The 19,624-nt window shown below is 65.6% G+C and overlaps 2 protein-coding genes across 3 annotated transcripts; one reads left to right on the top strand and one right to left on the bottom strand.

The window, feature by feature from the left end:
* Positions 1 to 264: 264 nt before the first annotated feature.
* VWCE (von Willebrand factor C and EGF domains) lies at positions 265 to 12,311 on the top strand. Of its 2 annotated transcripts, none has more exons than XM_068170089.1 (20): positions 265 to 442; positions 1,626 to 1,720; positions 1,807 to 1,896; positions 2,126 to 2,254; positions 2,350 to 2,466; positions 2,554 to 2,670; positions 4,242 to 4,370; positions 4,458 to 4,774; positions 4,853 to 4,946; positions 5,030 to 5,112; positions 5,249 to 5,336; positions 5,469 to 5,554; positions 6,373 to 6,490; positions 6,999 to 7,084; positions 7,296 to 7,392; positions 8,990 to 9,072; positions 9,225 to 9,315; positions 9,448 to 9,530; positions 10,811 to 10,901; positions 11,446 to 12,311. In XM_068170089.1, the coding sequence occupies exons 1-20, from the start codon at positions 333 to 335 to the stop codon at positions 11,853 to 11,855; spliced, it is 2,514 nt and encodes an 837-aa protein (XP_068026190.1). In that variant the 5' UTR covers positions 265 to 332; the 3' UTR covers positions 11,856 to 12,311. The 2 variants fall into 2 exon arrangements, with proteins under 2 accessions (XP_068026190.1, XP_068026188.1); XM_068170087.1 differs by having other exon boundaries at positions 1,608 to 1,720.
* A 1,145-nt stretch (positions 12,312 to 13,456) lies between these two features.
* On the bottom strand, positions 13,457 to 16,978 carry PGA5 (pepsinogen A5). The gene is made up of 9 exons (XM_068170082.1): positions 16,871 to 16,978; positions 16,601 to 16,748; positions 15,835 to 15,952; positions 15,521 to 15,639; positions 15,217 to 15,416; positions 14,926 to 15,042; positions 14,682 to 14,820; positions 13,811 to 13,903; positions 13,457 to 13,733 (listed from the first exon to the last, which is right to left on the bottom strand). The coding sequence occupies exons 1-9, from the start codon at positions 16,924 to 16,926 to the stop codon at positions 13,584 to 13,586; spliced, it is 1,140 nt and encodes a 379-aa protein (XP_068026183.1). The 5' UTR covers positions 16,927 to 16,978; the 3' UTR covers positions 13,457 to 13,583.
* Between the last annotated feature and the right edge of the window lie 2,646 nt (positions 16,979 to 19,624).

Genomic DNA, 19,624 nt, shown 5'->3' with positions numbered 1-19,624 from the left:
TCCTCTCCCTCGGAGCCCCAGCACGCTGGGGGCCAGCGTGGAACCGCTGGCCTCGGCCGAGGCAGCCAGCCTGGGGGCGAGCATCCCCCACCTCCACCTCCAGCCCGGGAGGGAGGCTGGCTGGGTGGGGAGCTGCGTGTCCGTGGGGTTTTCCACCCCTCTCCACCCCCCACCAGCCTTCGCCTCCCTCCACCCCCTGCATTGTTCCAGAGCAGGAGGAGGAGGAGAAGGAGGAGGAGGAGGAGGAGCAGGGCCGAGAGCCAACATGTGGTAGGCGCCCGTGGAAGGCAGGAAGGGAAGGCAGGAGTTGGGAGCGTGCCGCAGACGCTGTCATGTTGGTGGAGCTGCTCTTCCACGCTGCCTGTGTGTCCCTGTTCTTCCCGGGAAGCCAGGGCAGGGTCTATCCCGGCAAGAAGAAGCCAACCAGCTTTGCTGTAGAGAGGTAGCCCGGCTTTTCCTCCTCCTTTTCCCTCTCCTTCTCCCAGCTACACCTGGGCAGGGTGGATCGTGGTGCCCAGCTGCGCTGCGCTGTCCCCTCGCAGCTGCTCTGCCGGTGCCTCAACCCATCCCGGCTGGAGGGGATGGCGCTCCGCGGGCTCCTCCTGCTGCCCTGGGGACCAGGGGAATGTCACCCTTGCAGGAATCCTGCTCCCTGCATCCGAGTCCTGCTCCCTGCATCCGTGTCCTGCTCCCTGCATCCATGTGCTGCTCCTTGCATCTGTGCCCCAGCCCCTGCATCCATGTCCTGCTCCCTGCATCCATGCTGCTCCCCACGGGTTCTGCTCCCCACATCCATGCCCTGGCCCCCACATTCATGTCCTGCTCTCTGCATCCGTGCTGCTCCCCACGTCTGTGCCCTGCTCCCCACATCCATGCCCTGCTCCTTCCATCTGTGCCCTGCTCCTTCCATCTGCCCTGCTCTCCACCTCTGTGCCCTGCTCCTTCTATCTGTCCTGCTCCCCACATCTGTGTCCTGCTCCCCACATCAGTGTTCTGCTCCCCAAATCTGTGCCCTGCTCCTTCCATCTGCCCTGCTCCCCACATCTGTGCCCTGCTCCCCATACCTGTGCCCTGCTCCCCACATCTGTGTCCTGCTCCCCACATCAGTGTTCTGCTCCCCAAATCTGTGCCCTGCTCCTTCCATCTGCCCTGCTCCCCACATCCATGTCCTGCTCCCCACCTCTGTGCCCTGCTCCCCATCTCCTCCTGGGGGCCATTTCTCCGCTCTCACCACATGCTCCCTTGCTTGGCTCACCTGGGGCATGATCCCCTCCATCCATCCCCCTTTGATTGGGCGTCACCACATACCTGCCTTCCCCTGGATCCATCCCTGGGGTGGGGTAGCCATGGCCACACGGTGACCACTCCTCACATTCCTGGGATGGGAGAGATCCTCACCAACGGGAGGTAGCTCCCCCAGGACCTCTGCTCCTTGTCCTGGGGTCTTGGGGCAGGGTGGTCTCAATGGAGGAACTCCCCCAGGACCTCTGCTTCTTGCCCTGGGGTCTTGGGGCAGGGTGGGCAGTGTGACCTCACTGGAGAAGCTCCCCCAGGACCTTTGCTCCTTGCCCCGGGGTGCTGGGGCAGGGTGGCCAAGGTGACCTCAGCCTCTCATGGTCACACAGACGTCGCCTGGGACCCCATGTCTGCTTCTCAGGCTTTGGCAGTGGATGTTGCCCTGGGTGGATGGTGGCCCCAGGCAGTGGGCACTGCACCCTGCGTGAGTACAGGGGGCTGGGGGGCACGGGGGGGATCTGGGGGGGAGTCCTTGCCCTCCTGGTGGCCACCTGTCCCCTGTCCCCACAGCTCTTTGCTCCTTTGGCTGCGGCAGTGGCTTCTGCATTGCTCCCAACCTCTGCTCGTGCCCGGATGGAGAGCAGGGCATCACCTGCCCAGGTACCCCCCACCTGCTCCTGCCCTGCCAGGAGCCAGGACCCCCTGGCACCAGGCTCCTCGTCACCTCTCCTCGCACTGTCCCCCGGCGCGGTGCCCATCCCTGGCAAGCTCAGAGGCGCTCCCGGCTGCGGGCGCGGTCCAGGGGGCGAGCGCCGCAGGGCTGGGCTGCCCAGCTGGGCGGGCAGGGGGCTGGCACTGGAGCCCCGTGGACCCCTTGTCCCCGTTTCAGAGCCGCCAGGGACGTGCGGGGAGTACGGCTGCGACCTCTCCTGTAACCACGGTGGGTGCCAGGAGGTCGCCCGCGTCTGCCCTCTCGGCTTCTCCATGCTGGAGACGACCAACGGCGTGCGCTGCACCGGTGAGCGGGGACGGGGCAGGTCCCGGGGGGGAGGGCAGGTCCCAGCAGCGGTGGCCGCCCCACCTCCAGCTGTTCTCCTTTCCCCCCCCGCCAAGACATCGATGAGTGCCTGAGCGCTGCCTGCGAAGGGCTCTGCGTCAACACCGAGGGCGGCTTCGTCTGCGAGTGCGGCCCCGGCATGCAGCTCTCCGCCGACCGCCACAGCTGCCAGGGTGCGTGGGGACCGGCGGGAGGGGAGCCGCGCCGCTGCGGCTGGAGCCGCTGACCCCGGGGCTCTCCCCCTCCACCCCCCTCGGCAGATACGGACGAGTGCCTGGCCACGCCGTGCCAGCACCGCTGCAAGAACAGCGTCGGCAGCTACCGCTGCTCCTGCCGGCCCGGCTACCACCTGCACGGCAACCGCCACTCCTGCCTGGGTGAGCAGCACGGCCCCGGCAGGGGGCCCTGAGCCCACCGCGGGCTCGGGGAGTCGCAGTCTGCAGTCTCGTCTGGGCTGCTGAGGGCTGGCTGGGACACCTCCGGCTGCAGGCAGGGGGTGGGGGGCTGAGGAGGGGGCCGTGGGGCTGGATGTGGTCACTCCTGGGCACTCTGCTCCCTTCCCTGTCTGGGCACTCCAGGTGGCAACCGAGCTCCACCAACCACCAGTGCCAGGGCCTTGGCAGTGAGGTTGGGGTAAGATGGTTTCATCCTGGGCTGAGACTGGGCAGGGGGTGGTGGAGGAGCTGTGCTGGTGGGAGCCAGCTTAGCTCAGAGGGCACAGACTGGGGTGGGGTGGAAGGCAGCTTCAATATCATCCAGGCCAGCCCCAGGCCATGGGCTGGGACACCTTCCCCTGCAGCAGGGTGCTCCAAGCCTTGTCCAGCCTGGCCTCAGGCAGGGCACCCACAGCAGCTTGCCCAGGGGCAGCACAATATCCAGGGAGGGGTTTGGAAGCTCTGCAGGGAAGGAGACCTGGAGCAGAGCAGGTTGAGCCAAGCCTCATCCAACCTGGGCTTGAACACTTCCAGGGATGAGGCAGCCACAGCCTCCCTGGGCAACCTCTTCCAGCATCTCCCCATAGAGCCCCAGGCTGGTTTGGGTGGGAAGGGACCTTCAAAACACATCCAGTCCAACCCCCTGCAGTCAGCAGGGACAGCTCCAACCACAGCAGGCTGCTCAGAGCCCCAACCAACCTGAGCTGCAGTGGTGCCAGGGCTGGGGCAGCTCCCAGCTCTCTCTGGGCAGCCTGGGACAGGCTCTCACCACCCGCAGGGGCAGAAATCTTTCCCTCCTCTCCAGTCTGAATCTCTCTGTCAGTTCCAAACCATCCTCCCTTGTCCTGGCACAAAGGGCCCTGCTCCAAAGTCTGTCCCCAGTTTATAGATCTCTTTGAAGCACTGCAAGGCCACCAGAAGGTCTCCCTGGAGCCTTCTCTTCTCCAGCCTGAACCACCCCAACTCTCCCAGCCTGGCCTCACAGCAGAGGGCTTCCAGACCATGATCATCTTCACTTGGTCCAACAAGTCCCTGCCTCCCCTGTGCTGTAAGACTCCACAGCTGGACACTGGACATGGTGCTGAGGGCCATGGCTTGGTGGTGCCCTGGCAGTGCTGGGCTAAGGCTTGGACTCCATGATCTGAAAGCTCTCTTCTGACCCAAACCATTCCGGGATTCCCCCAGCCCAGGGGCAGGACCTTGCACTTGGTCTTGTTCAGCCCTTGTGAGGTTCACACTCTCCCACTCCTCCAGCCCATCCAGGGCCCTCTGGAGGCCATCCCATCCCATCCCATCCCATCCCATCCCATCCCATCCCATCCCCTCCCCTCCCATCCCGCTCCCTCTGGAGGCCAGCCCATCCCTCAGCCCCACCACACTCAGCTGGGTCTCACCTCGCAGCCCCCACTTGGGGACACACACACACGCCCCTCAGTGCCAGGCTCCCTCCTGAGCCCTTTCCAGGGCTGCAGCCCCTCCTGCCTGGCCCCTGACCGGTCCCTTTGTCCCCGCAGATGTCAACGAGTGCCGGTGGCCGGGGGGGCGCCGCGCCTGCCACCACTCCTGCCACAACACCCCCGGCAGCTTCCTGTGCTCCTGCCGCCCCGGCTACCGCCTCAGCGGGGACAGGGTCTCCTGCGAAGGTAACCGCCTCCTTCTCCAGCCCCTGGCAGCTCAGGCAGATGTCCTCAGCTCCCTTCCTGCCCTCAGCGACCTCTTTTCCCTCCCAGGTTACCCCAAATCCATCCTGGCGCCGTCCCCCATCCTGCAGTCCCTGCAGCATCCACCCACCCTCGTCCTGCTCCCCCCCGGCTCTGGAGGACCCCTGCTGGCTGGTTCCTCCTCCCACCGCCCAGCTGCAGCTCCTGGCACCCAGCTCCCTTTCTCCTCCCCCATCTCGGTGGCCCTGGCCACCCAGGCACCCCCAGGTGCTGTGGGACCTCCTGGGACCTCCGTCCCATCAGGCCAACACTGTTGGCACCGGGGGGTCCCCCGGGAGCCCGGGGCTCGCTGGGCAGAGCTGGGCTGCCAGAGCTGTAGCTGCCAGGTAAGGTCCCCATGCTCCCCACCCCTCCCCAGCCCCCCCAGCCTGACCCTGTCTGGAGCCCCCCACCTGTGCTTGCAGGGGGGGCAAGTGCTCTGCGAGGCCATCAGCTGCCCTGTGTCCTGCTCCCACCCGCTGCCCGCCCCAGCTGGGGGCTGCTGTCCCAGCTGCTCAGGTGAGCTCCTGGGCACTGTGCCCCGCCCCGTGCCAGCTCCATTGCCCCAAGAGGGTCCCCCCCAGTGAGCCTCCTGCTTGCAGGGTGCTGGCATGAGGGGGTGGCCCGGGCCGAGGGGGATGTCTTCTCCTTCCCCAACGGCAACTGCACCGTCTGCCTCTGCCTGGTGAGTCCGCGCCGGGCTGGGGCGGGAGCAGCACCCTCTAGCCCCGCTTGGGGATGAGGGAGAAGGATGTGCTGGTGGGGAAGGGGCTTGCTGTCCCTTAGCCGCCCCCATAACACCCCCACACCGTCCTCCACAGGCTGGCAACATCACCTGCATCACCCCTGAATGCCCCCCAGGCTCCTGCCCCAGCTCGTCACCAGCAGACTGCTGCTCCTGCCAGCCAGGTGGGTCCCCCCAGGACACCCAGCCCAGGGAGACAGGGGGACCCCAAGCTCTGCTGGGCGTGGGGGTGCAGCAGGAGCTGTGCTTCACTCCTCCACCCCAGCCCCAGCCCTGCTGCCTCTCTTCCCCCCCAGCAAAGTGCAGCTTCCGGGGCCGTTCGTACCCCCACGGTGCCCACTTCAGCCTGGATGGGGATGAATGTACCACCTGCACCTGCAGGGTAGGTCCTGGGGGGCTTGGAGGGTCCTCAGGGCTGGGGAGGAGATCCCTAGGGATGCTCCAGAGAGCTTCCCCACACCATTCTGCTGGGGAGATCCAAAAACCCAGCATGGTGTTGTTGGAAGGGAGCTGTGGAGCTCAGCCAGCCCCAGCCCCCTGCCCCAGCAGGGCACCCACAGCACCCTGCCCAGCAGCACAGTGCCCAGGGGGGGTTGCAAGCTCTCCACACAAGGACACTCCACAACCTCTCTGGGCAGCCTGCTCCAGGCCTCCAGCACCCTCACAACAAACAACTTTCTCCTCAGCTTCAGAGGCAACCTCCTGCCTGACACTTTGTGCCCTCTGCCCCTTGGCCTGGCCCTGGCCACCACTCAGCAGAGTCTGGCCCCAGCCTCTTGCCCCCCACAGCTCCTTTAGCTCTTGCTGAGCATTGCTCAGCTGCCCTCTGGGGCTGCTCTTCTGCAGGCTCCACAGCCCCAGGGCTCTCAGCCTTTGCTCCTCACAGAGCTGCTCCAGGCCCCTCAGCACCTTCAGAGCCTGCCCTGGGCTCTCTCCAGCAGTTCCCAGGCTCTCTGGAGCTGGGGAGCCCAGAACTGGAGCCAGGACTCCAGCCTTGGCCTGAGTGGGGCATAGTAGAGGAGGAGGAGAACCTCCCTTGCCCTGCTGGCTACACTCTTCCTCATGCCCCCAAGGAGACCATTTGCCCTCTGGGCTACGAGGGCACCTTGCTGGCTCATGGGCAGTGCCTGGGCAGGATGAGAGGGCACAGGGCTGGGTCTGGCTGTGGGCACAGAGGGTGACAGGTGCCCATGTCCCCAGGGGGGGGAGGTGGAGTGTTCCTTCGCTCCCTGCCCCGTGCTCGACTGCCCTCAGCACCAGCGGCTCCTGCGCCCAGGGCAGTGCTGCTTCACCTGCCAGGACCCCCCAGCCCCTGCTGGTGAGAGCCCAGGGCAGCTGGGCAGGGGCAGGGTGGGATGCAGGGGATGGCTGGGCATGGGCAGGAGGGTGGGATGTGAGGGACTGCTGGGGGTAGGGAGGGTGGGATGCAGCAGGCAGCTGTGGGACAGTGAGGAGAGGAGGTGGAGGAGCCCTAAGGATGGGCAGGGGGGGATGTGGGGGACACCTGGGGAGGGTGGGATGCAGGGGGCAGCCTGGGGACAGGGTGGTGGTGAGGACAGGACAGGAGTGGTGTGTGCTACAGCTGGGCTGGGATGTGAGGGATGCTTGGGGATGGGGGGGGGGGAGGCAGGGCACAGGGAAGGTCTTGCACAGCCGGGGGCACAGTGAGGACAGGATGTAGGGGACGGCTGGGGACCAGGAGTTGCCGAGCAGGGCGCTGGGGGGAGCTGCCGAGGAGAGTGCACAGCGGTGCCCACACAGCTGAGGATGCCAGGCTGGGTCTGGGGGGGGACCTCTGTCCTGCCCCACCCCGTATCCCACCCCAGGTTGCTTGATGGATGACAACGGGGTGGAGTTTCCCGTCGGACAGATCTGGTCTCCGGGCGATCCCTGTGAGTTATGCATCTGCCAGGTGAATGAGAACCTGCTCTGCTTCACCCCCTCCTACCCGGCCCTGCCCCGGGCACGGCTTCTGCTCCCCTTCTCCTTCCTTCCTTCCTTCTTTCCTTTCTTCCTTTCTTCCATCCCTCAGCTTGCCAGGGCTGCTCCTGGTCGTGGTTTTTATCCCAGCAGCGCCGTTTCGAGGTACCCCAAAGTCTCTGGCAAGTGCTTCTCCCCCGCAGGCGGACGGCTCGGTCAGCTGCACCCGGACGGACTGCCTGGAGAGCTGCCCCCACCCCATCCGCATCCCCGGCCAGTGCTGCCCCGACTGCTCCGCAGGTAGCTGCTGCCTCCCCTGCAGCCCCTCCTCGGCTCCCCTGCAGCCCTTCCTCTGCTCCCCTTCAGCCCCTCCTCTGCTCCCCTTCAGCCCCTCCTCAGCTCCCCTGCAGCCCTTCCTCTGCTCCCCTTCAGCCCCTCCTCGGCTCCCCTGCAGGCCCTCCTCTGCTCCCCTGCAGCCCTTCCTCTGCTCCCCTGCAGCCCCTCCTCGGCTCCCCTGCAGCCCTTCCTCTGCTCCCCTTCAGCCCCTCCTCTGCTCCCCTTCAGCCCCTCCTCTGCTCCCCTGCAGCCCCTCCTCGGCTCCCCTGCAGGCCCTCCTCTGCTCCCCTTCAGCCCTTCCTCTGCTCCCCTTCAGCCCCTCCTCAGCTCCCCTGCAGCCCTTCCTCTGCTCCCCTTCAGCCCCTCCTCTGCTCCCCTTCAGCCCCTCCTCTGCTCCCCTGCAGCCCTTCCTCTGCTCCCCTTCAGCCCTTCCTCTGCTCCCCTGCAGCCCTTCTGCATCACCCTATCTCACCTTCTTTTCACCTTCCCCCCTACTTCTTCTCCCCCTCCTCATCCCCCCTCCTCATCTCCCTTTCTCATCCCCCCTCCTCATCTCCCTTTCTCATCCCCCCTCCTCATCCCTCTCTCCTCATCTCCCCCTCTGCAGCCTCTCTTCATCCCCTCTCCATCCCATCTTCATCCCCACTACATCCTCTCTCCACCCCCTGCCCACAGCTCCCTCCCCCCTCAGGACCATGGAACCATGGAATGGGTTTAGGTTGGAGAAGGCTTTCAAGGTCCTGGAGCCCAACCCTTCCCCCAGCACTGCCAGGGCACCACCAAGCCCTGGCCCTCAGCACCACAGCTCCAGGGCTCAGAAACCCCTCCAGGGATGGGGACTCCACCACCGCCCTGGGCAGCCTGGGCCAGGCCTTGGCAACCCTCAGGGGCAACAAATTGTTCCTCATGGCCAACCCCAACCTGGCCTTGCTGCCCAGCCCCATCCTTGCTGACTGAGCCCAGCCTGAGCTTGAGCAAAGAGATCTGCCCCTGCTCTGCTCTGCTGAGACCACAGCTGGAGCTCTGGGGCCAGCTCTGGAGCCTCTGTGCCAGGAAGGAGCTGGAGGTGCTGAAAGGTGTCCAGAGAAGGGCCAGGAGGAGGAGCAGAGGGCTGGAGCTGCTCTGCAGTGAGGACAGACTGAGGGAGTTGGGGTTGTGCAGGCTGGAGAGGAGAAGGCTCCCAGGAGACCTCATTGTGGCCTTCCAGGATGTGCAGGGGGCTCCAGGAAAGCTGGGGAGGGACTTGTGAGGGTGTCAGGGAGGGATAGGACTGGGGGGGATGGAGCACAACTAGAAGTGGGGAGATTGAGATTGGCTGTGAGGAAGAAGTTGTTCCCCAGGAGGGTGGTGAGAGCCTGGCACAGGCTGCCCAGGGAGGTGGTGGCAGCCTCCTGCCTGGAGGTGTTTGCAGCCAGGCTGGAGGTGGCTGTGAGCAACCTGCTGTGGTGGGAGGTGTCCCTGGGCATGGCAGGGGGTTGGAGCTGGCTGAGCCTTGAGCTCCCTGACCCTTCCATGGCTCTATGATCTCCAAGCCACCCAAGAGCCTCTCTCCCCTTCACAGGCTGCACCTACATGGGGAGGATCTTCTACAACAATGAGACCTTCCCCTCCCTCCTGGACCCTTGTCTCAGCTGCATCTGCCTGGTGAGGGCTGCACCGAGCGCCAGAGACGCCCTGGGGCTGCTCTGCTGCGGAAGGAAGCTCCTGGCTGCTTCAGCCGTGTGCCCCTCACCCATTGCCCCCTGCCCCCCACCCTGGGTGGGCACTGCCAGCAGCCCCTCTCCCATCTCTTGCAGCTGGGCTCTGTGGCCTGCTCCCCTGTGGACTGTGCCATCTTCTGCACCTACCCCTTCCACCCCGAGGGCGAGTGCTGCCCGGTCTGCCACGGTAGGAACTGGGAGTGCTGGGCAGAAGGGGATCCCTCCGACCCCTCCCCGCCATGGACCACCCTCCCCCCGCCATGGATTCCCTCCCCCAACCCTCTGCTGAGCTTCACCTTGCTCCCCCCCCCCGGCCCAGACTGCAACTACCAGGGGAGGAAGGTGGTGAACGGGCAGAGCTTCAGCCCCGAGGGACAGCCCTGCACCCGCTGCACCTGCCAGGTGAGCAGCCTGCCCGGGGGCTGCCCGGGAACACAGGGTGCCCCTGCCCAGGGGCTGCCCGGGAACACAGGGTGCCCCTGCCCAGGGGCTGCCCGGGAACACAGGCTGCCCCTGCCCAAGGGATGCCTCTGCCCAAAGGGTGCCCCTGCCCAGGGGCTGCCTCTGCCCAAAGGGTGCCCCTGCCCAGGGGCTGCCAGGGACCACAGGGTGCCCCTGCCCAGGGGATGCCTCTGCCCAAAGGGTGCCCGTGCCCAGGGGATGCCTCTGCCCAAAGGGTGCCCGTGCTCATGGGATGCCTCTGCACATAGGGTGCCCGTGTCCAAGGGATGCCTCTGCCCAAAGGGTGCCCATGCCCATAGGGTGCTCATGGCTGCAGGGTGCCCATGTCCAAGGGATGCCTCTGCCCATAGGCTGCCCATGGCCATAGGATGCCCATGCCCATAGGGTGCCCATGCCCATAGGATGCCTCTGCATATAGGGTGCCCATCCCCGTGTGAGCCTCTGTCCATAGGGTGCCCATGCCCATAGGGTGCCCATGCCCATAGGATGCCTCTGCACATAGGGTGCCCATCCCCGTGGGAGCCTCTGTCCATAGGGTGCCCATGCCTACAGGGTGCTCATGGCTGCAGGGTGCCCATGTCCAAGGGATGCCTCTGCCCATAGGCTGCCCATGGCCATAGGATGCCCATGCCCATAGGGTGCCCATGCCCATAGGATGCCTCTGCATATAGGGTGCCCATCCCCGTGTGAGCCTCTGTCCATAGGGTGCCCATGCCCATAGGGTGCCCATGCCCATAGGATGCCTCTGCACATAGGGTGCCCATCCCCGTGGGAGCCTCTGTCCATAGGGTGCCCATGCCCATAGGGTGCCCATGCCCATAGGATGCCCATGTCCAAGGGATGCCTCTGCCCCCAGGGTGCCCATGCCCATAGGATGCCCATGCACATAGGATGCTTCTGCCCATAAGGTGCCCATGGCCATAGGATGCCTCTGTCCATAGGATGCCTCTGTCCACAGGGTGCCCATGCCCATAGGTTTCCCCTGCCTGTGGGTTGGCCATGCCCAGAGGGTGCCAGTACCCACAGGGTGCTGATGCTCATGGAGTGCCTGTGCCCATAGGATGCCCATGTCCCTGAGGAACCTCTTGCCACAGGATGCCCATAGACTACCCATGCTCACAGAGTGCCCATGCCCTTGGGGTGCCCATACCAGTGGCAGATGTGACTGGGTAGGGGGTGGGGGGAGCCTGGCTGACCCCCACCTCCCCCCTGGGTGCCAGCTTGGCGAGGTGAGCTGTGAGAAGAGGCTGTGCCCACGCTCCTGCTCCGAGTCCTCTCTGCTGCCTGCTGCCTGCTGCCCACTCTGCCAAGGTAACGTGGTGCCCAGGCTGCAGCAGGGGCTGGTTTGGGACTGCCCTGCCCTGCTGTGGCACCCCGGGGGGGGGTGGTTGGGTGCCTGGGTGAGGTGGGTGGTGCCAGGGGGTGAGGTGGGTGGTGCCAGGGGTGAGGTGTGTGGTGCCAGGGGGGTGAGGTGGGTGGTGCCAGGGGTGAGGTGTATGGTGCCAGGGGGTGAGGTGTGTGGTGCCAGGGGAGTGAGGTGGGTGGTGCCAGGGGGGTGAGGTGGGTGGTGCCAGGGGTGAGGTGGGTGGTGCCAGGGGGGTGAGGTGGGTGGTGCCAGGGGTGAGGTGGGTGGTGCCAGGGGGTGAGGTGGGTGGTGCCAGGGGGGTGAGGTGTGTGGTGCCAGGGGGGTGAGGTGGGTGGTGCCAGGGGGATGAGGTGTGTGGTGCCAGGGGTGAGGTGTGTGGTGCCAGGGGTGAGGTGGGTGGTGCCAGGGGGGTGAGGTGGGTGGTGCCAGGGGTGAGGTGTGTGGTGCCAGGGGTGAGGTGGGTGCTAACCGAGCTCCTCTCTCCGTTAGCCGCTGACGTCCGGCTCCCCCTGCAGGGCAGTGACCTGGCCCCACCCCCGGCCCCATCCCCACCCCACGAGGATTCCCCCCCTGGCACCCCCTCTCCCAGCCCCCCCTCACCCCCTCTGCCCCCTCGCCCCAGCCTGGCACAGCTCCTGCTCCCCACCACGGACCCCCTTGGACCCTCCCAGAGGAGCACAGCGGCTGGGGAGCCCCCCCCGACCGCCCCCGGCCCCCCCGCCGGGCAGCCGGCGCCACCCACTCTGCCCCCCGCGATCCCCCCTGGGGCTGCAGCCCCCCCAGATTCCCCAGGCGGCCCCAGTTTGAGGCCCAGGGCTTGGGGACCCCCCCCAGGGGTGGAACCTTCTGTCGTGCCCCCAGCCAGTGGGGAGAGCCATGGTGGGCAGGAGGCACCCTAGGGCTCAGCTGAGAGGAGGAGGAGGAGGAGGAGGAAGAGAGGATGTGCAGGACCAGCAGGCCTGGCCCACCAGACCCGGGGAGTGGTGGGAGGCTGGGGAAGGGGTGCCAAGCAGATAGGCTGGGCAGCAGCAGCCCCCCCTCCCCCGGCTCTGTGCCCTCTCCCACGGGGGCACAGGCACTGCCCACCTCTGGAGGAGGTCCCCAGGGTGTCCCCAGCCCCTCACCACCCCACTGGAGCAGGACAGTGAGGTGGAACCACCCCCAGCCCACCCCCTCCTTGCACCCTCCCAGCTCTCTGGGTGCAAGCTGGGGGAGTGGGAGATGCTCTTGGCCAGGTTGGGGTGGCCCAAAGCAGCCCCCTACCCTGCCCCCCAACCGTGGCACACAGCTCCTGGCCTGAGGAGGGGTCCAGCTGCCTCCCCAGCCTGTCACCAATAAAGTCCCCCTGATATTTATGCTGCCCCCTCCCCTCCTGCTTGCCCCCCTGGGCACCCTGCCTCCAGCCGTGGGGCTTCTCCTGGGGGGGGGTTCAGGGGTGAGTGACCTCCCCCAGGGCGACAGGGGCAGTGCAGGAGGGGCCTGGGGGCAGCAGGGACGTGCCCTGCCCTGCTGGATTGGCAGGGAGGGAGACTTCTCTGAGGTCTCTGCAAGCTGAGCCTGAGGGAGCTGAGGGGGGGAGGGAGAGGGTTTGGGGAGGGGGGGAAGGAGGGGTGAGGGTTGCACCACATTTGTCTGCTCCTGGTCTCCCCAGGGGTCCCATCATGGGAGATGTTTGCTGGGTGCTGAGCTTGGTGCTGCCCCCTGCCTAAAGGGCTCAACCCCCAGGACACATCCATGGCTCCCTGGAAGCCTCGTGGGGGTTCAGCCTGCTGGTGGCCAGCAAGGAGAGAGGGTGCTCAGCAGCTCCCAGCACCACCAGAGCCACAGCAGGCACCAGCACCCAGCCCCTGAAGTAGGCAGCAGAGGGCTGCTGGTGAGGCAGAGCCACAGCTGTGCTCCCATCCAGCTCCCTTGTGGTGTTCCACACCTTCCCCATCCCTCCTGGCCACTACCAGCCCTAAAGGTGGGCAGCAGATGGCTGCTGGTGAGGCAGAGCCAGAACTGTGCTCCCACCCTGCTCCCTTGTGCTCCTCCACACCTTCCCCATCCCTCCTGGCCAGCACCAGCCCCAAAGGTGGGCAGCAGAGGGCTGCTGGTGAGGCAGAGCCACAGCTGTGCTCCCATCCTGCTCCCTTGTGGTGTTCCACACCATCCCCATCCCTCCTGGCCACCACCAGCCCTATCAGCCCCAACCCCCTGCCACCATGGGGACAGAAAGTGGTGGCCCTGGGGCACCCAGCCCTGGCTGAGGAGTGCCAGCTGCCTTCCTACAGCCTCCTGGGGTGTGCAGTGGGTGGCACAGCTCTGCCCTGGGCAGCCTGAGGCTCCGTGGACAGCCTCAGCCCCACAGCCACACAGGCGCTGAGGGGCTTGGTGCAGCCGCAAGGCCAAAGGGCAGCAGCAGAGGCTGGCAGGGGTGGCAGGAGGGGCAGGGATGGCAGGAGGGGCAGGGATGGCAGGAGGGGCAGGGGGAGCCAAGCCAGCCAGCCAGGACACAAGAGAGCTTCTTCATAGCTTTATTGTGGGGGGAAGGGGAGCACCGGGGTGGGGGGTGGGGGTCAGCCCTGCCAGGCACCGAGCTGGGGGTGCCAGGGCAGAGGGCCAGGCTGCTTGCCCTTGTGGGCAGCTCAGTTGAGAGGGGCCAGCCCCACCCTGTTGTTGGCCCTGTCGAAGATGGTGTAGTACTGGCGGATGAAGACGTCCCCCAGGATCCAGAGCTCTCCGGCCTCGGTGGGCACGTCCATGCCTTGGAAGGCCAGGCTGCAGTACCCATTGCCCTGCAGCCACGGGGCAGCTGGTTACCGACTGCTGGAGCCCTTCCCCCCGCCCCTCCCCTCCCCAGGGGGGTGCTCACCTCTAGCACATAGGCACTGGGGGGCACGCTGAAGGCCTGGTTGTTGATGTAGTAGACCAGGTCGGGCAGCGAGCTGAGGGCGCTGCAGCTGATCTGCGGGGGGCACAAGGGGAGGTCAGTGCCCACCCCCAGGAGGGACCAATGTGCCCCCCCAAGGAGCAAAGCAAAGAAGCGCTCAGGCTGGAGAAGAGCCTCGGGGGCACCAAGTCCAACCCCTAACCCTGCTCTCCCTAAACCACAGCCCCAGGCAGCGCACTCCGGAGCGCCTTCAAACACCTCCCGGCTTGGGGACTCCACCACCTCCCGGCTTGGGGACTCCACTACCTCCCTGCTGCAGCACAGCACAGTCCAAGGCCTGACCACTCTTGCTGGGAGCAAATGTTCCCCAGTGCCCAGCCTAAACCTCCCCAGTGCCAGCTTGAGGCCATTCCCCCTTGTTCTGCCACGTGGGAGAAGAGACCAGCCCCAACCTGGCTGGCACCAACCTCTCCCTCACCTCCTTTCAGGCAGCTGGAGAGAGCCCTGAGGTCTCCCTCTGGGGAAGCAGTGGAGCAGCACAACCCCCATCCCCTCACCTCCGGGCTTGGGGACTCCACCACCTCGCTGCTGCACCACAGCACAGTCCAAGGCCTGACCACTCTTGCTGGGACCAAATGTTCCCCAGTACCCAGCCTAAACCTCCCCAGTGCCAGCTTGAGGCCATTCCCCCTTGTTCTGCCACGTGGGAGAAGAGACCAGCCCCAACCTGGCTGGCACCAACCTCTCCCTCACCTCCTTTCAGGCAGCTGGAGAGAGCCCTGAGGTCTCCCTCTAAGGAAGCAGTGGAGCAGCACAACCCCCATCCCTCCCCCCCGCACCCCTGGGGCCTCACCTGGCCGTTGGAGTTGGCCCCAAAGCTGGCAAAGATGGTGCCAAGGATGTTGTTGGGCACGACCAGCAGCGAGGTGCCGGTGTCCACGATGGCCTGGCAGCCTTGCAAGCAGGCAGCAGGCTGCCCACCGACGTAGACGCTGGGGGTAAGGACACAGGGTGAGCTTTCTGGGCTGCACACCCCCCCTAAAACACCCTCGTGGTGGTGGTGGTGGGGGCAAGCCTGGGGGCTGTGCCAGGGTTACCTGTCCATGGTGACCTGCCAGTAGGTTTCAGCAGAGAGGGGGATCCAGCTGATGCCGTTCTGGGTGTAGCTGTAGTCGATGGCACCGAAGAGGACGAAGCTGCCGCTGGCCCCGTTGCTGCGAGGAGGGAAATCACCGCGGGAGGCTCTCAGCCCATCGCTGGCAGTGCCAGCGCCGAGGGCTCTTTGCTGCCAGCGTCCAGGACGGCAGCGCTGAGCCAGGTCCCCCCCCGGGGGGGGTGGGAGGTTGCGGGGAGGGGGGTGGTCGGAGCCAGCCCCAGCCAGGGCTCACCTGCTCAGGTAGACAGAGAAGAGGTCCCTGCTCACCAGGTTTTCTGCCATCATGTTGTCGAAGACGGGGGTGGCCCCGGAGGAGGCGATGCTGGGGAATGCCAGCCCCAGGATGCCGTCGAAGGGGCTGTAGTAGAAGAAGTCGCCAGGCTCCGTCTCGGTCAGCCCAAAGATCTGGTTGAGGACCTTGATGTCTGCCACCTGCGGGGAGAGGGTGGAGATGGGGAGAGGGAGGGCTGGTTTAGGGGGCGCGGGGGCCGCGGCGGCGGTGCCAGCCGGCAGGGGGTGGCCGCGGTGCCCCTTACGGTGACGGTGTCGTAGCCCAGCACGCCGGTCATGCTGCCCGTGCCGTAGGCGATGCTGACGCTGTAGTTGGTGCCCACGAAGGTGGAGGAGGCTGCGGGGTTGAAGCGGTTGTGGTTGCCTGTGGGCACAGAAGGGGGAAGACGGTCACAGGTCACCCTGCCCTTGGGCACCGGGGGGGGACCTCCTCCATCACCCAGCGCCCAGCTGCAGCCGGCCTCGGCCGCAGCCCAGAGCAGGGCACTGTCCGAGCCTGGGGCCTGCCCCAGCCTGCCCCCCAACTCTGCTGGCGGGCACGGGGCTGCTGGGCACTCACTGCAGGCCTGGCTGGTGCAGTAGATGGAGGGCACCCAGAGGTTGGAGGAGCCGGTGTCAAAGATCACAGTGAAGTCCTGCCCTGGGGTCCCGATGGAGATGGTGCCAAAGTACTCATTCTGGGGGAGAGGGGGGAGAGGGGTGAGTGGGCTGGGGTAAGGGGGAGAGAGGCTGGCAAAAGGGGGCAGGGGGGAGAGAGGCTGGCAAAAGGGGGCTGGGGGGAGAGAGGCTGGCAAAAGGGGGCAGGGGGGGAGAGAGGCTGGCAAAAGGGGGCTGGGGGCAGAGAGGCTGGCAAAAGGGGGCTGGGGGCAGAGAGGCTGGCAAAAGGGGGCTGGGGGCAGAGAGGCTGGCAAAAGGGGGCTGGGGGGAGAGGAGTAATGGCTTAGGGCCATGGGTAAGGGGCGAGAGGGGATGATTAGTAGGTTAAGGGAATGGGCAAAAGGCTAAGTGGGATGGGTAAAGGGCTAGAGGGATGGTTAATGGGCTAGTGGAGATGGGTAGGGGGTTAGTGGGATGGTCAAGGGGCTAGTGGGCTGAGTATTAGGCCAGGGGAATAGGTAAGGGGCTAGTGGGATGAGTATCAGGTCAGGAGAATGGTCAAGGGGCTAGTGGGATGGTCAAGGGATTGAGGGGATGGCCTGGGGGGCTGTTAAAGGGCCAAGTGAAGGGCTAGAGGGATGGCAAAGGGGCTAGCAGGACAGGTGGGTGAGGGAAGGGGCTAAGGGGAGGGGGCAAAAGGCTGGCGACCCCCCTGCCCCCACGCTCACATCCATGTAGTTCTGCAGCGGCTCGGAGGAGAGCAGGCTGGGGAAGTACTTGGTGGCTGGGTTGTAGGGGTGCTGCTGCAGGTACAGCTCCAGCAAGCCGCGCTCCTTCAGGCTCTGCCTCAAGGATTTCCCCCTCCACAGAGACACCCTGGGGAGAAGAAGACCTCCATCCATCCATCTATCCATCCATCCATCCATCCCTCAGCAGGACCCAGGCAGGGACGGGACGGGACGGGTCGGGGGGAAGGGGTGGTCCCCCGGGGCGCTCACCTGGAGATGCGGCATTGAGCCAGGGCCACCAGGGCCAGGAGCAGGAGCAGCTTCATGGCGGTTGCTAAACGGGGGAGTGGGTTTGCAAGGCAGGAGGAGGCTGAGAGTGCTACCTGGCCCCAGGCTGGCCCCTTATATCCCAGCTGGGGCTTGTTTGCCCAGCGGCCCCGATAAGAAAGGCAAACGGCTCCCGCGGCAGTTATCACAACGTCCTCAAGGCAGGAGGTGGCCCCGCGGCAAAGTCGAGCCCAGGCTCTGCCGTCCTCCCCCGGGGGCCGACGCCGCGGCCAGGGCACAGGGATGCTGCTGGCAAGCTGGGCACGGGGGCTGCCACCCTCCACTTAGGCTGTGCTTCAAGCTGCAGGCGGGGGGGGGGGCTGAGGAGGGGGCCGTGGGGCTGGATGTGGTCACTCCTGGGCACTCTGCTCCCTTCCCTGTCTGGGCACTCCAGGTGGCAACCGAGCTCCACCAACCACCAGTGCCAGGGCCTTGGCAGTGAGGTTGGGGTAAGATGGTTTCATCCTGGGCTGAGACTGGGCAGGGGGTGGTGGAGGAGCTGTGCTGGTGGGAGCCAGCTTAGCTCAGAGGGCACAGACTGGGGTGGGGTGGAAGGCAGCTTCAGCATCATCCAGGCCAGCCCCAGGCCATGGGCTGGGACACCTTCCCCTGCAGCAGGGTGCTCCAAGCCTTGTCCAGCCTGGCCTCAAGCAGGGCACCCACAGCAGCTTGCCCAGGGGCAGCACAATATCCAGGGAGGGGTTTGGAAGCTCTGCAGGGAAGGAGACTTGGAGCAGAGCAGGCTGAGCCAAGCCTCATCCAACCTGGGCTTGAACACTTCCAGGGATGAGGCAGCCACAGCCTCCCTGGGCAACCTCTTCCAGCATCTTCCCATAGAGTCCCAGACTGGTTTGGGTGGGAAGGGACCTTCAAATCCCATCCAGTCCAACCCCCTGCAGTCAGCAGGGACAGCTCCAACCACAGCAGACTGCTCAGAGCCCCAACCAACCTGAGCTGCAGTGGTGCCAGGGCTGGGGCAGCTCCCAGCTCTCTCTGGGACAGGCTCTCACCACCCTCAGGGGCAGAAATCTTTCCCTCCTCTCCAGTCTGAATCTCTCTGTCAGTTCCAAACCATCAGCCCTTGTCCTGGCACAAAGGGCCCTGCTCCAAAGTCTGTCCCCAGCTTCCTCCTCAGCTCCTGGAGGCACTGCAAGGCCACCAAAAGGTCTCCCTGGAGCCTTCTCCAGGCTGAACAACCCCAGGTGCAGCAGGGCCAGAGAAGGGCAACCAAGCTGGGGAAGGGGCTGGAGAACAGGGCTGGGGAGGAGCAGCTGAGGCTGGGGGTGTTGAGCCTGGAGCAAAGGAGGCTGGGGGGAGACCTTCTGGCTCTCTGCAGCTCCCTGCAAGGAGGCTGAAGCCAGGTGGGGGTTGGGATCTTGTGCCAAGCAACAAGTGCCAGGACAAGAGGGAATAGACTCAAGCTGCTCCAGGAGAGCTTTAGGTTGGACATGAGGAAGACCTCTCCCTGGGCAGCCTGGGACAGGCTCTCACCACCCTCAGGGGCAAACATTTCTCCCTCCTCTCCAGTCTGAATCTCTCTCTGTCAGTTCCAAACCATCAGCCCTTGTCCTGGCACAAAGGGCCCTGCTCCAAAGTCTGTCCCCAGCTTATAGATCTCCTTGGAGCACTCAAAGGCCACCAGAAGGTCTCCCTGGAGCCTTCTCTTCTCCAGCCTGAACCACCCCTCACAGCAGAGGGCTTCCAGCCCCTGCTCATCTCCATGACCTCCTCCTGGCCCTGCTCCAGCAGGTCCTTGTGCTGGGTCTTCCTCCTGCCCTATCTGTCCCCGTGGAAGGAGGGAGAGGTGGAGGCGGGAGCAGCCGAGGATGCCCCTGGCCGAGCGCTGCCAAGGTCGCCGGTGCCAGGCTGCGGCAGGGGGTGCCTGCTGCCGGGCCAGGCCACCCCAACTCCGTCACAGCATCACGTGCAGGAGATGTGGCTGCCAGCAGGGTCACCTTGTCCTGCAGGGAAACAAAGGCACAGCCATGCCAAGGAGCTGGGGGCCGGCCTGCCCACAGCCACCCCCGGACGGGCTCGGAGCGGCTTCGCCTCCCTCGGGGGCAGCTGCAACCCAGCTGCAGGGAGTGGAATGGAGGTTTGGAAGGGCCAGGCTGGATGTGGCTCTCAGCAACCTCATCACCAGCCAGCAGTGTGCAGCTGCAGCCCACAGAGCCAAGCAGAGCCTGGGCTGCAGCAAGAGAAGTGTGGCCAGCAGGGCCAGGGAGGGGATTCTGCCCCTCTGGGGAGACCACCCCTGGAGCTCTGTGTCCAGCTCTGGAGCCTCTGCTCCAGAATGGATCTGGAGGGGCTGGAAGGTGTTCAGAGAAGGGCCATGAGGATGAGCAGAGGGCTGGAGCTGCTCTGCTGTGAGAACAGACTGAGGGAGTTGGGGCTGTGCAGTCTGGAGAAGAGAAGGCTCCAAGGAGACCTAATTGTGGCCTTCCAGGATCTGCAGGGGGCTGCAGGAAAGCTGGGGAGGGACTTGTGAGGCTGTCAGGGAGGGATAGGACTGGGGGGGATGGAGCAAAACTAGAAGTGGGGAGATTGAGATTGGCTGTGAGGAAGAAGTTGTTCCCCAGGAGGGTGGTGAGAGCCTGGCACAGGTTGCCCAGGGAGGTGGTGGAAGCCTCCTGCCTGGAGGTGTTTGCAGCCAGGCTGGAGGTGGCTGTGAGCAACCTGCTGTAGTGTGCATCAGAT

The sequence above is a fragment of the Melanerpes formicivorus genome, unplaced genomic scaffold, assembly GCF_026170545.1.
Source record: "Melanerpes formicivorus ecotype bairdi unplaced genomic scaffold, bMelFor1.0.p_v2 SCAF_281, whole genome shotgun sequence".
NCBI classification, from domain to species: Eukaryota; Metazoa; Chordata; class Aves; order Piciformes; family Picidae; genus Melanerpes; species Melanerpes formicivorus.
This window is presented reverse-complemented; position numbering and strand designations above follow the sequence as displayed.

What these genes read in the sequence shown, in the direction of transcription:
- VWCE (XM_068170087.1), top strand. Translation starts at nt 333, where the DNA reads ATGTTGGTGGAGCTGCTCTTCCACGCTGCCTGTGTGTCCCTGTTCTTC. An exon ending in GGACAGGGTCTCCTGCGAAG is followed by an intron (nt 4,371 to 4,457) that starts GTAACCGCCTCC and finishes TTTCCCTCCCAG; the next exon opens with GTTACCCCAAATCCATCCTG. An exon ending in GTGAGTTATGCATCTGCCAG is followed by an intron (nt 7,085 to 7,295) that starts GTGAATGAGAAC and finishes TCTCCCCCGCAG; the next exon opens with GCGGACGGCTCGGTCAGCTG.
- PGA5 (XM_068170082.1), bottom strand. Translation starts at nt 16,926, where the DNA reads ATGAAGCTGCTCCTGCTCCTGGCCCTGGTGGCCCTGGCTCAATGCCGC. An exon ending in TTCTCTGTCTACCTGAGCAG is followed by an intron (nt 15,043 to 15,216) that starts GTGAGCCCTGGC and finishes CCCTCCTCGCAG; the next exon opens with CAACGGGGCCAGCGGCAGCT. An exon ending in TGGCAGGTCACCATGGACAG is followed by an intron (nt 14,821 to 14,925) that starts GTAACCCTGGCA and finishes CCTTACCCCCAG; the next exon opens with CGTCTACGTCGGTGGGCAGC.